General features: G+C 53.3%; 1 protein-coding gene across 3 annotated transcripts in view; it reads right to left on the minus strand.

Moving 5' to 3' along the window:
- Positions 1-6,954: 6,954 nt before the first annotated feature.
- GATAD2B (GATA zinc finger domain containing 2B) overlaps positions 6,955-13,559 on the minus strand; it is a 40,121-nt gene continuing 33,516 nt past the window's right edge. For all 3 annotated transcript variants that reach the window (XM_055696963.1, XM_055696961.1, XM_055696962.1), the window contains 6 exons: positions 12,144-12,314; positions 9,974-10,289; positions 8,907-9,109; positions 8,024-8,134; positions 7,495-7,612; positions 6,955-7,271 (listed from right to left, as the gene is read on the minus strand). In XM_055696963.1, coding sequence (XP_055552938.1) covers positions 7,138-7,271; positions 7,495-7,612; positions 8,024-8,134; positions 8,907-9,109; positions 9,974-10,289; positions 12,144-12,314 — 1,053 coding nt within the window. In that variant the 3' untranslated portion in view covers positions 6,955-7,137. The remainder of the gene's footprint in view (positions 7,272-7,494; positions 7,613-8,023; positions 8,135-8,906; positions 9,110-9,973; positions 10,290-12,143; positions 12,315-13,559) is intronic.

Raw genomic sequence — 13,559 nt, forward strand, 5'->3', positions numbered from 1 at the left:
TCGCTGTCACCCCCCATCCCACTGCAGGGCTGGGGGTGGAGGTGTCCCCCCCAAGGCGGGGGTGGGGTTTTTCACCCAAGGGCTCAAGGCTCCAGGATGGGGACACCAACGCCATCAGCCCCCCAACCCCTGGGGGTGGGGGGGCTCAGGTGATCCCCCTGAGGATGAGGAGGGTCCCTACTTCAATTCAGGGGCTCCATCCCCCCCAAACCATCCCCAGCCAGGGCACACACACCCCCAACCCCAACTCACCACACCAGCGCATCAAAAGTTATAAACCATTCCTTTCTTTATTAAACATAGCTTGCAAGTGATAAATATTACAAAGGTTGCTTTTTTTTGCTTTTTTAAAATTTTTATTTAATTTTATTTTCATCCTTTCTCCAAAAATTAGCTTATTATTTGTCCTCAGTGGCCACAGCCCCTGGCGGCAGCGCCGAACCGGCTTCGCTTTGTCATTAAACCGGATTTTAAACACAATGCGAAAAAAAAAAAAAAAAAAAAGAAAAAAAAAAGGAAAAAATCCCACCAAAACCTTTAATTTGTGCAAAAGGCCCAGTGTCCCCCCCCCCCACCCCCATCAGCTCAGCTATGCCCCCCCACACACACACTCCCTGCACCACTGTTTTTGCTGGAGGTGCAAGTTTGGGGGTCACTTGTGGCTGCTCCCCCCAGTTCTCAAGCTCAGGTTGGGGGGGATGGTTGTCCCCCTACCCCAAAAAAAGCTACCGCAGAGCTGGGGGGTGGGTTTGAGGGAGCAGGAGGCAGCAGTAGGGCCAAACTTGTGGGGGGCTGGTAGTGTGGGGAGTAATTGTGGAGGAGGGGCATGGCATGGTGCACCCCAAAGGGGAGGGAGCAATGGGAGCTGGGGGGGGGGGGGGGGGGGGGGGGGGGGGGGAGCTCTGCACCCAAAGCTCTGCTGGGGGGCACAGCAGGGATGTCCCCATTGGGGTCACACCAGAGATGGTGGGGTGCAAACCTGGGGGAGGAAGAAGCACCAGGGAAAGGAGATGGGGGGTGCAGAGGGGGGGGAGCCCGAAGCTGATGGCAGCCAGGAATGGGGGGGACAACCCTGCCCCCCTCCCCCCTTTCCCCCCCAACCCATCTGGGTCCAGGGCTGCCCCATGCTCACCCCCACCTCCCCTAAAGCTGCTTTTGTGCCATTTCCCTGCAAACTGGGGACGAAATCCTGCAAATTTGGGCCAAAATCCTGCAAACTGGAGCTGAAACCCTGCAAATCCAGCCTGACAGCCCAAAGTACAGGACCAACAGCCTGCAAGTCAGGGCAAAACCCACAACATTTGGGCTAAAATCCTACAAATTGTGGCTGAAATACCACGTGACACAAAATCCATCCAATTTGACCCAATATCCAGAAATTTGGCATAAAATCCTACAAATTAGAACCAAAAATCCCAAGATCTGAGGCTGAAATCGCACGGATTGGTCTTAAATTCTTAAATTTGGCCTGAAATCCAGTAAATGGGGCTGAAATACTGAAAAACTGGAGCCAAAATACTACAAATCAAGGCTGAAATAACACAAATTGGGCTTAAATTCTGAAATTTGGCCTGAAACCCACCAAATTGGTACCAAAATCCTGTAGATTTGGCCTGAAAGCCAGAAATTGGGCCTGAAACACTGCAAATTGGAGCCAAAATCCCACCAATTGAGGCTGAAATCCCACAAATTTGGCTTAAATCCTGAAATTTGGCCTAAAATCCAACAAATTGGTACCAAAACCCTGCAAATTTGAGCTGAAATCCCACACATTAAGACCAAAATCCCATAAACTTGGCCTGAAATCCAGCAATCAGCCCTGAAATGCTGCTAATTGGAGCTGAAATACCACAAATTTAGGCTGAAATCCACCAAATTTGGCCAGAATTCTGGAAAGTTCACCTAAAATCCAATAAATTGGTACCAAGATCCTGCAAATTTGGTCTGAAATCCAGAAATTGGGCCTGAAATGCTGCGAATATGAGATTAAATCCCACAAATTGGCCTGAAAGCCAGCAATTGGTACTGAAATGCTGCACATTGGACTCAAAGTCCACAAACTGAGGCTGAAATCCATGAATTAGGCTTAAATCCTGCAAATTGGCCTGAAAGCCAGAAATCGGGGCTGAAATGCTGCAAACTAGAGGTGAAATCCCACAATTTGGCTTAAAATCCTGCAAATTTAGCCTGAAATCCAGAAATCGGCCTGAAATGCTGCAAATTTGGCGTGAAATCCAGAAATCGGAGCTGAAATTCCATAAATTTGGCCCAAAAGCCAGAAATTGTGCCTGATATGCTTCAAAATTTGGCTTAAAATCCTGCAAATTTAGCTTGAAATCATGAAATCGGGCTTAAAATCCCACAAATTCGGTCTGAAAGCCAGAAATTGGAGCTGAAATCCCATAAATTCGGCCCAAAATCCAGAAATCGAGCCTGAAATGCTTCAAATTTGACGTGAAATTCCACAAATTTGGCTTCAAATCCCCATAAACCTGGCCTGAAATTCAGAAATCAGGCCTGAAATGCTGCAAATTTGAGCTCAAATCCCACAAATTAAGGCTGAAATCCACCAAATTTGGCTTGGATTCCAGATATTTGGCCTAAATTCCACCACATTGGTACCAAACTCCTGCAAACTTGGCCTGAAATTCAGAAATTGGGCTTGAAAAGCTGCAAATTGGAGCCAAAATCCCATGAATTTGGCTTAAAATCCTGAAAATTTGGCCCAAAAAAGCGGATATTGGAGCTGAAATCCCACAAGTTCAGCCCCAAAGCCAGAAATCAGGGCTGAAATACCTCAAATTTAAGCTGCAATCCCAAAAAATTGGATTAAAATTCCACAAATTTGGCCCGAAAGCCAGGAAGTTGGCCCAAATTCCTGAAAGTTGGCCTAAAATCCCACAGATTTGCTCTGAAATCCAGAAATCAGATCTGAAATGTTGCAAATTTGAAGTGATATCCCACAATTTGGGCTTAAAATGCCATAATGTCAGCCTGAAATCCAGAAATTGGGCCTGAATGCTGCAAATTGAGTTGAAATTCTAAAAATTGGTACCAAAATCCCACAAATTTGGCCCGAAAGCCAGAAATGGGAGCTGAAATCCCACAAATTTGTCGCAAAAGCCAGAAATCGGGCCTGAAATGCTGCAAATTTGAGGTGATATTCACAAATTTGGCTTAAAATCCTGCAAATTTGGCCTGAAATCCAGAAATTGGAGCTGAAATCCCATAAATTCAGCCCAAAATCCAAGAATAGGGCCTGAAATGCTTCAAATTTGAGGTGAAATTCCACGTGTGGCTTAAAATCCCATAGATTCTGCCCAGAAGCCAGAAAACGGGCCTGAAATGCTGCAAATCTGAGCTGAAATCCCACAAATTGGTACCAAAATCCCACAAATTTGACCTGAAATCCAGAAATTTGAGCTGAAACGGTGCAAATTGGAGCTGAGACCCCGGGAACAGAGGCTGAAGCCCCAGGGCTGGGGTTAACCTCCGGGGGGGGTCGCGGGGGGGCTCGGGGGTGGGGGAGGGGAAGAGGAAGGAGGCCGCAGACCGCAGGTTGTTATAGATGTATATTGTATATATGCCAATGCAATAATAAAAACAGTGCAAATACAGTTACAGTTTATAATACTCGTCCCCCCCCCCGGCCCCGCTCCCCCCGTGCTCAGCGCGCTGCCCCCCCCCCCTCATTTTTGTGGGACACCCCCCTCCCTGCCTCCGGGGCTGCTGGTGCCGCGGGGGGGGGTCCCAGTTTGCGTGTGTGTGAAAGGCACAGATTCGGGAGGTGGCCGCCGCCACCAGTGCATCGCCGGGGCCGGGGGGGGGCCACCGGTCCCATGTCCCCCCCCCCCCCAGCACCATCCCCCCCCCCCCAGCCGAGCCGAGCCGCCGGGAACCCCCCTTTTGCACGTTTCATGTCATACACACGAGGTCACACTACGAGAAGGACGTGACGACTTCCACAACACCCATGGCTAGGCGGGTTCGCTTTCCGGATTTTTCTTTTTTTTTTTCTTTTTTTTTTTCTTTTGTCTTTTTTTTTTCTACACAATGTACAATTTTTTTTATTATTTCTTTTTTGTATTTTTTTATCTTTTTTTTTTTTTTTTTTTTTTTTTTTTTTAACGTGTCGAGAAATAGCTTATATACACGAATGAGTCCTTGTTATAACATTTCGGCAGCAATATCATAAGCTAATGAAGGGTCGGGGCCGGGGGGGGGGCAGGGGGGAGAAGTTAGAGGAGGAACGGGTTATGCCTTTGGAGGAACCAAAAAAAAAAAAAAACAAACCAAAAACAAAACAACCCCCACCCCACCACCACCCCCTCCCCTCAAAAAAAAAAAATCCCAATAAAAGCATTTTCACAAGCGGATCTACCCCTAGCTGTAAAAGAAATGCAACAAAAGCGGGAAGAAATCCTTATTTCTGCATCCAGAGGAGAGGGGTAAAAAGGGAGGGGGGGGATTTCTACCGTACATCACATCCCTGGGGGCTGGGGAGGGCTCAAGCCAAAAAAAAACCAAAAAAAAAAAAAACCAAAAAAACACAGAACAAAAAAAAACCTGTTAAACCTGCGCAGGTCACAGCCGAAGCCTGGGGGGGGCCCGGCGAGACCCCCGGCACGGCTTTGGGGTCTGTTGGGGCTGGGCGGGGGGGGGGAACTGCCTGCAGACCCCAGGGCCAAGGCTCCCACCCCAGCCCAGCCCCATAACCCCCCACCCCAGTGCCCCACCAAGATGGGGGGGGGCGGGGAGCAAAAAACGGGACCCCCCATCCCCGGGAGCGCATTTCACTTATAGCACCATGAAGTCGGCGTCTTGTTCTCCATCGGTTCCCCCCGCGGCCGCCCCCCGGCTCCGGCGGGAGAGCCTCAGCGTTAAGTATTGCACTTGGTTTTGGGGAATTTTTTTTTCTTTTTTTTTTTTTTTTTTCCTTTTTTTTTTCTGTGGTTTTTCTCATCGTTGTTATTTTTTTTTCGTTTGTTGGGGTAATTTTTCTCATAATTTTTGTAATTTCATCTCAACCCATGCGCCCAGGTCACCTCGCACCTCTCGGTAACACCTGATGGGGGAGAATGGCACTTGAGCGAGATATGGGGGGGACACGGGAGGCTCGACCAAGGACCCTGGGGGGGGGGGGGGGGGGGGGATGGAGGATCAGCCAATAAAACGAAACAAACCCACCCCAAAATCAGCAAAAATTCAGGTTTAGCCAAGAAAAAACAGTTCGTCAAAGTGCTCCCGTGGAAGCAGGGTGAGAAAAGCTTGGAAAAGGATCTCAGCATCCCAGGGAGGGGGGGGCATGGAAGGGGGGAGCCAGCTAAACAAGATTAAAAACAAAAAACCCCCACAAAAATATATATATGTATATATATATATACGCCACTACGCTTCACTAGCTTCCAAAGAACCAAAAAAACCCCAAAATTAAAAAAAAAATAATCCTTTTGCCTCTGGAGGGCCCCGGGGGGGGGGGGGGGGGGTCGGGGCACCCAGACCCCTCAGGGGTTAAGTGCTCATTGGGGGGGGGGCTGCTGGTGGGGTGGGGGTCCCCCTCACTGGTGGAGGGGTGGCATTTTGGGAGAGAAGACGCCTTGTCCCCATTGCTGGGAGGGTGCTCCTGCCCCCCCCCCACCCGTCGAGCAGCTCCCCACGGGCGAGCTGGCGCTTCAAAATTGCACGAGAAAATTTGAATGTCAGGGGGGAAAATAATAATAATAATAAAAAAAAATGAAAAAAGGAAAATTAATTAAAAAAAACAATATATTTTTAAAAAACAACCAGAAAACTCTCAGGAAACTCCGGGAGTGGCAAACCCCCGCGCAGACACTCGGGTTTGGGCACCAACGGGTCCTGGCAGGGGCGAGGGGATGGGGGGGCACCTCTGCCGGGGGCTCTCCGGCAGCCGGGGCACGATTCCCACTGGCTGGGGCAGGGGTCGGAGGAGGAGGAGGAGGAGGAAGAGGAGGGGAGGGCCCGTTAGTGTGAAGGTTAAGTGCAAATCGAGCGTTTCTCAAGACGACTTTTCGCGGCTTATTTCTTGCTTTGGGTTCGTTAACCGCCGGCCGCAGCCCTGGTACCACGCGGCGATGCCGGTGCCGTCCCCATCATCCACGAGGGCTGGCAGCAGGTGACGGTGACCGCAAGCGGCTCCGGAGCATGCAAGAGCGCGGAAAGGGGAGGAGGGGGACTCACCGCGCCCAAGGCCACCGGTCATTCGCAGTCTGCTCTAGAACCCGCCGAGAAGCACCGCCACCGCCACGCACAACGGCAGCTGCCCGCCACGCCGGGGGCTCACCGGGTACCATTGACACCCCTCTGCGCCTCGCCGGGCTCCTTGGGTCGGTCAAGGGGGTCGCCAGCACCGTCCAGTCGACCCCGTCGGTGCCGATGGCCGCGGGCACCGGCTCCTCACCAAACCGGGCTTCCCTTCCTCCGGGAAGAGAGGTGGGAGCACGGGTGTCGGGGTCGGCAGCTCCTGACTTCGTCTGCCAAGCCAAGGGAATTGTAGCACCCCACCACGGGCGGTGGTCCGGGCTCCAGCCCATCGCAACTCTTTGCCCCCGTTTCCCCATAAGTCAGCATAGGGCTGCCCTTTAAAAAAAATTAACGGTCACTTAAAGTCGAGTGGATGCCCTTAGAAAGTCTCTGGAAAGGAAAAAAAGTTTTAACCATCCATTGAGCAAAGGAGGAGGGAACAAAAAAAACCAAAAACAACCCCAAGAAAAAAAAACCAAGGAAAAAAAAAAAACCAACCAACCTCACAACACAATTAAAAATTCTATGCTTTGTCATTACAAAAAAATAGCATAAAACAAGCTTTAACACATGGAGAATGCTGATTTCAAGCAGACATTGTTCTGACCTCGGGCAAAGGACGTGACCTCTCACTGCTATAGAAAACCAAAGAAGTTAAGGTTCGGAAAAAGGACAGGTCGCTGAAGGTTTGAAATGTTTTTTTTTTTGTTTTGTTTGTTTGTTTTGTGGTTTTTTTTCATTTGTTTTTTGTTTCTTTTTTTTTTTGTCTTTTTTTTTTTTTTTTTTTTTTTTTTTTTTCCCCGTGTACGGTAGGCACCAGTACAGGCACTGCATGCGACGGAGGTGGGGAGGAAGGGGGGGGACGGTCAATAGGCGTTATTTCTGTCCACTGATGGACTGCGATATAGAGCGGGGTGGGATCATATCCAAAAGGTATTCCCGCTGCCGGTCCGCCAAACTCGACGCTTTGTGGCCTCCGATCCCAGCATTCAGGTAAGCGATGTTAACACCTGCAGAGGGGTGAGAAAAGCAGGTGGGGACCCCCCCAACACACCCCTGCGCTCCGAGGTCCCCCCCTTTGGTGACCGAAGCACCACGATCACCATTTCCCTGTGCTGGTGGCAACACATCCCCCTTCCCCAAAAACCAGAGCAGGCACAGAGTGAGTGACCCATCCCGCTCTCCGCCTGGCCCCCAGCCCCATCCCGGCGCGGCATGGACGGGGGACGTTACCTGGCATGCCGAGGAGACCACCCGCCACGGAGAGCTGGGGTGCCTGCGCAAAGTTGGAAAGCATGGAGCGGGCAGAGGTGGGGATGCCACGCTGCAAAGTGCTCTGGGGCTGCGGAGCCTGAGGAAGAGGAGAATAAAAGCTGGTAGGAAGGCAGCCTGGAAGCAGCCGTAGCCAGAGGGTGAAGAATCAGTCACCGGTTTTGGCCAGTACATGGAAAATATAGTTTGCACATCGCTCTCTTCAAGGCACGTGAGCAGGCAGCAGAGTGCTGTGCTGCGGGCTCCGTACGGGACGGCACGGCACCGGCGAGGGAGGGATGCAGAGGGGAGGGGGTGGGAGAGGAGCCCACCAGCAGCCACCACGTTGCAGGGGACTCGGGCTCAAAGCAAACCTTCCGGCTGCCAGGAGGAAGGGCAGCCCGGCCCCGAAGCTGCTGTGGGAGCGAAGGCAGCGGGATGCTCGCACCTCCCTCCAGCATCCCAAGGGGCCGCGCAGCGCTGGAGCGATGGGAGAAGGGACGGCGCTCACCTGCCGGAGCGTGTGGTGCCGCATGATGTTCTCCTGTTTGCTGACGCTGGAGACGGCTGGAGCTGCAGTGGGGGACAAGGCTGCCTGCTGCTGTAGTCGCTGCTCGATCTCCTGAGCAAAACGAAGCAGAAGCATTCTCAGAGGCGCACGCCATCCCGTTACACCGCACCTCCCCGGCGGGGAACGACGGGTCCAAGCTGACCCCTCCGGCGCTGCGAGCGGGGCTGACGGGTGGCATTCCTGGGGAGGGGGGAAGCAGGACCCTCCCCCCACACTTTTATTTGAAAACCACTGAAACCCTGGCTGCAGCTTTCCCAAGGAGCCGCAGTCCCGCCGCAGCCAACACGAACAGCTTTTCTATCTCTGCACCCACTCGCGACAAACAGCCCAAAGACTCTTCTGCAAAGCAGTCACATCCCAATTGGCAGCAGCCAGATTCCACTTCATATTTGGGTTTTGGTTTTTTTTTTTTAACCGTTCACAAATGATGCTTCTGGTTTATTTCACCCCAGAGCCTCGAAACAAGTTCTCTAACCCTGATTTCTCACAGGAATTTAGCAAATTCCCTTCCCTTCCACAAATAAGGCAGCAAGTGGTGAAGCGCCTTCCCCGCACAGTTCCAGGAAAGTCAGCGGCAAAGCCAGGGAGGGAAGGCAGCTGTCCCCAGCCAGCCCTCCAGTTACGAATCCAGGGGGAAAACATCGCACCCTGGATCCTCAGCACCAGCTTTGTGCTCTTAGAAGTTCCGGGCACCGAGCTGGGAACCCTCACCAGCCCCACAGAGAAACCAAATTCCTGGAGCTGACATATGGGGGAACCCCGCCGTGCCACGGGAAGGGGAGCGGGGAGCCCCGGAGCAAAGCAAGAGGGGTTGTGTACTTGCCTGCTCCTGCTGCAAAGCTTTCACGAAGGCGTTCTTCAGCCGGTTGGTGTGCTCTGCCTTCAGTGCTTTCTTCTGGTTGGACGTCATGCACTGCTCGCACAGGATCTTCCCGTTTTTCTCCTGCTTCCAGTGCGGGGTGAAGTCGGTGCGGCACTGGGCACAGACAAAGGGCTCCACACGCAGGAGGGACACGCAGCTTTTCCCTGCGAAGGCACCGCCGACGGGAATTAGTGGGGAAAACAGGACAGGCCCCCCCACTCCCACACCACCTCCGCCATCCCGGGCACGACAACAACAGGCCCCCGCGCGCACCATCACGCAGGTCCCGGTAAATAAATGGATTTTCAGGACAGTGTTGCACCAACGTCAAGCCCACTCTGGGCAAGATCCCAGCATCCTGGGAGAGACACAGCATTCCTGCCCCAGGGACAGAACGACCTGGCAGTGCTGGGACCAGCTCTACAGGACTATAAAAAACTGAGGGGCGAGACAGGCAAGCCAGAGGCGTACCACAGGCTCCATCCCATCATCCCATCCCATCAGATCCCACCCCATCTTCATCCCCATCCTCATCCTCATCTCATCCCCATCCCCAACCCATCCACCTGGGAGCTGACAGCCCGTAGGGAACGGTGAGGTGGGAGCTAAAACCTCCACAACCACACCAGGACGGGACCCCGGGCAGTCACAGCCCCGAGGATTTTGCATCTCAGCTCCCCAACATTCATCCAGGGAAGAGCCGGGGAGACCCCTCCCCCAGGTGGCCACCAACTGACGAGCCCCAGGGCCAGCTGCGGGCTCGGCATGTGGAGGCTACTAGCCCCACCAGACCGGCTCTGTGTCCACGGGGCAGGCCAGCGCCAGGGGGGACCCGGCTCTGCACCCCCGGCAGCCGCCGCAGGAAGAAGCAGAGCCCTGGGCTGCGTTACGACCAGCTGCCGCGCTCCCCCAGCCTCGCAAGCCACACATTTTGGCGTTTGGCAAAAAATAAAAATAAAAATCGGAAATGGCAGGCGGGAGCACGGTCAGCACGGCGATGGAGGAAGGCTGCAGCCCGCCGCGCTCACCTTGGCTGTCAATAACGCTCTGCACCACCTCCTCCAGCCCCACCATGTAGATGAACTCGCTGTTGGCTGCGCTGGGCAAGAAATGCAGCAGGGGAGCGGGCGGCTTGGGGGGGGGGATCTCCAGCAGCGTCTTTTCCAGCTGCTTGCGGAGGGCAAGCTTGGCAGCTGCCTGGGAGTTGGCGGCGTCGTTCAGAGCACTGGGGCTGGGGAGCGGCGACGACACCCTGTTGACAGTGCCAGGCTGGATGTGGGAGGCAAGGTTCATATAGATGGCTGAAGACGACGTACGCTGGCAAGGAACAGAAGAACTTGATTGCTGGAGGGGAAGAGGAGACGAGGATTAATACAGAAAATTAACACAGCCCCCCAGCCACAGCTGAAGTCACCCGGACGACGAGCCAGAGCGCCTTCGCACAACCCTCCGAGGGCAAACGCTCCCGCAAGGACCGTGGGAGTCGTGCTGGGATGCGGGAGCGGGGAGCTCATCGCGGTCCTTGCAATAACGCAGCGCTGGTGCCGAGGAGCCTCCCGCGCGCTGGAATCCGCAAGAGGGGTCTCGGCACCTGGAGCAGCGCGGGGGCTTCTGCGGGAGAGGGAAGGTGGGGGCAGGGCCCGGCCTGGGGACCCGGCGTCGGCACCAGCGAGCGTAGGCAGCACCGAGCGCCGTGATTCACACGCAGGCACCATCGCTCGCTGTCGCGTTCCGCTCCTCCACCTCTTGCTTCGCTGCTCTGGCAGGCGCCCAGGCAGCATCCCCGCTACCAGATGGTGGCCGTCCCCTCCCACACAGGTGCTCCGCATGTGCCAATTCCCTCCTCTTCCATTTCCAGCAGCTTTCTCCTGCATCCTCCGTTCCGTTGGATGCGCAGTCCCTCTGGCACGTGACGGCAGCAAAGCACAAAGACTTCTGCTGACCTGAGGATGCGGCTTGCGTGGTCTTTTGTGACAAAAAGCCATCAGCCTGCAAACTATTTAAGCCCTGGCAGGGCTGCTGCCAGCCCTTAACCCCATCTACCTGTTTCCCAGGGTACAAACACATCCATGAGTGCAAAAGGGAAGACCCCAAACAGTCACCGACCCCCTCAGCGACTCAAACGGGGTCGGCTGCCAAAGCTCGGGGGCCACGGTCGCGTCGATCGCAAATAGCCAACAGAAGATCCATCAGTTTGCCCCAGTTTTCTGTTTTAGGACTGCTAATGCTTCGCTGGTTGGGGAAAAAAGGCAGAGGACCACGCTAATCCCAAAGCCGGTGCTCTAATGGAGATCCAGGAAAATTATTAGCAGAGCCAACTCATGCCATTTTAAATAGTTGATGAATTAACACCAAAAAACTTACAACTCTTCCTGTAAGAGCAGTTGGGGTGGGTTTTTTTGATGGAACATGTAATTAGCTCTGTCTGACAGTTGTTCGGCTGCAAGGCTTTCAGACTGTTGCCTCGTCATGTTTACAATTGGCACATCATCCCATCCCATCCCATTGTTAGGGCAGATTGAACGGCTTAAGAACTGGACACAAACCCCCAAAGGAACGAGGAGGGGTTGTTAATTTGGGCCCGCACACGCACAGAGCATCTCCGCCCAGGTGAGGAACGGAGACTGTCCCACGCGTGGGAGATGCAGCCCAGGGACCAAGGCTGTTCGCCGGGAAGGTCGGATTGTTTTACCACGGCTAGAACTGGAAAGTGTCGTTCTTTTTCCCCCTCCCTCTCCATTCCCAGTCTTCATGGAAGCCTTGCCATTCTTCCAAAAGCGAAACAAACAGGTTTAAGCATCCACAGCTTGCTGACCGCAGGGAGCTCGCTGCGCTGCGCCGGCGGAGAGAAGCGGAAGAAACGCACACGTGAGCGAGGGCTGCGGGAAGAGAAATCAGCGCTGCTCCCGAACCGGTCCCCTCGCGTCGCTGTTCCAGCTGGGATGAACCAGCCCTGTGGGAGCCAGCAGCTCCCAATAGGAAGTTTTACAATTATTTATCACTTCATCCTTCCACGCGGGTCAAGGACAGGCGTCTTGGTCCATGCTTGGGGTAGATTTCCACCTGCAGGCTTCGCTCCGACGTATTCACACTGAGCTCTGAGCGCCTCCTCCGACTCGGAATTTCCTCCTATTTCCCCTCCTCGCTCATCCCACCAGGCAGCTGTGCCCAAAACCCAGGGAAAAACCAGTAACCTACCGGTTGGTAGTTGATGGCTGGATTCATGCTCGGAGTTGTAGTGCGGATGAGGCCAGGTTTAGGAGGAACCCGCTGCCCTTGGAGCTGGGCAGGGTTCGGAGCGATCACACGCTGTGACATAAGCATATGGGGCAGAGTCGTGTTTGTGGCAGACCTAATGACACTGTGACCCTGTCGAGAGAGGGAACAAGAAATAAATAAAATAAAAAAATAAAAAAAAAGGACTCGAGGCAAAACAGAATTTGGAGTTCCCTGATCAGGCTCTGCAACAGCAGAGCATTTCCACTCCTCTGTAATTCCGGTGAACTTCTAATGCGAGACAGCACTCAAAGAACTGAAGTTTTCCTCTAATTGTCCTTTATTTTAAATAATCACGGCTATTCGGCCTGGAGGGAGGATGTCTCAAGTCAACCTATTTTCTGTAGAGAGGCTGGAACTGCACCTGAGTCAGGACAAGGGGCAATAATCTCACGAAGCAACGGCTTCCCAGCAGCCACCCAGCTCACTGGGAAGAAGGTAGGACCTTCAGGATCTAGGCTGGGATGTTCTGGAAGATAATTGTCAAGACACACATAGGTCGCCTGCCTTTGCATTAAAAACAGCGCCGTCAATCTGATCGAGAGGGAAGAATGCGAAGGGAAAAGAGGGGATTTAGGAAAAAAAATTAAGGAGGCGGCTGCTGGCCAGCTGCACAGAGCTTTTAAAACCAGAATTCACAGCAGTGCCCGAGTTCTGAGTCCTGAGGAAGAGGGAGATGGGTGTTTGCCCTGGTGCAGGAACGCGGAGGCGTGCGGCAGGCCTCAGCACCGGGCACACAGATCGATGCGAGCAGAATTGGGAAGACCTGAGCCAGGCTCCGCTCACCTCAAGCTCCTCGCGGCTCAGCACCGCCAGATCAGGGGGGTGGCAGGTAGAAAAGCTCCATTTTTTTCATCAGAGATGATCTCAAAACACTAAACACCTCCCATCCAACCACTTTTTTCTCCCTCCCCCCTTTCTTTTCTTTATTCCAACTTGTTCTAGACGAGGTTCTTCGCTGTCACACATAAGAAAAGCTTCACAAAGACCGTGCAAACAATGCGTTTCCTCTTCTCCTAAAGCCCATTTCCTTTACCAGCCCAATCCCACTGCGAAGCCACAATAGACTTGACCCCGAATCGTTGCCATAGCAAAGAAAACAAATGCCACAAACAAAAGAGATGGTTAATGGAGGGAGTAAATGATCAGCAAGACTGAAATGAAAAGTCTTTTGGCAAAAGCAGGCAGAGTCACTGGAGGATCACCTCCACCCTCGTCCCGTACAGCATCTCCCCAGCAGCTGGGTTCGCCACCCCATCACCGGGACTTTGTATATTCCGATATATCACCGAAAAAATGTAACCGACAGCCTCCCGCGGAAAGGACCAAGTCCATTTC

This window comes from Falco cherrug, chromosome 19 (genome assembly GCF_023634085.1).
Source record: "Falco cherrug isolate bFalChe1 chromosome 19, bFalChe1.pri, whole genome shotgun sequence".
NCBI classification, from domain to species: Eukaryota; Metazoa; Chordata; class Aves; order Falconiformes; family Falconidae; genus Falco; species Falco cherrug.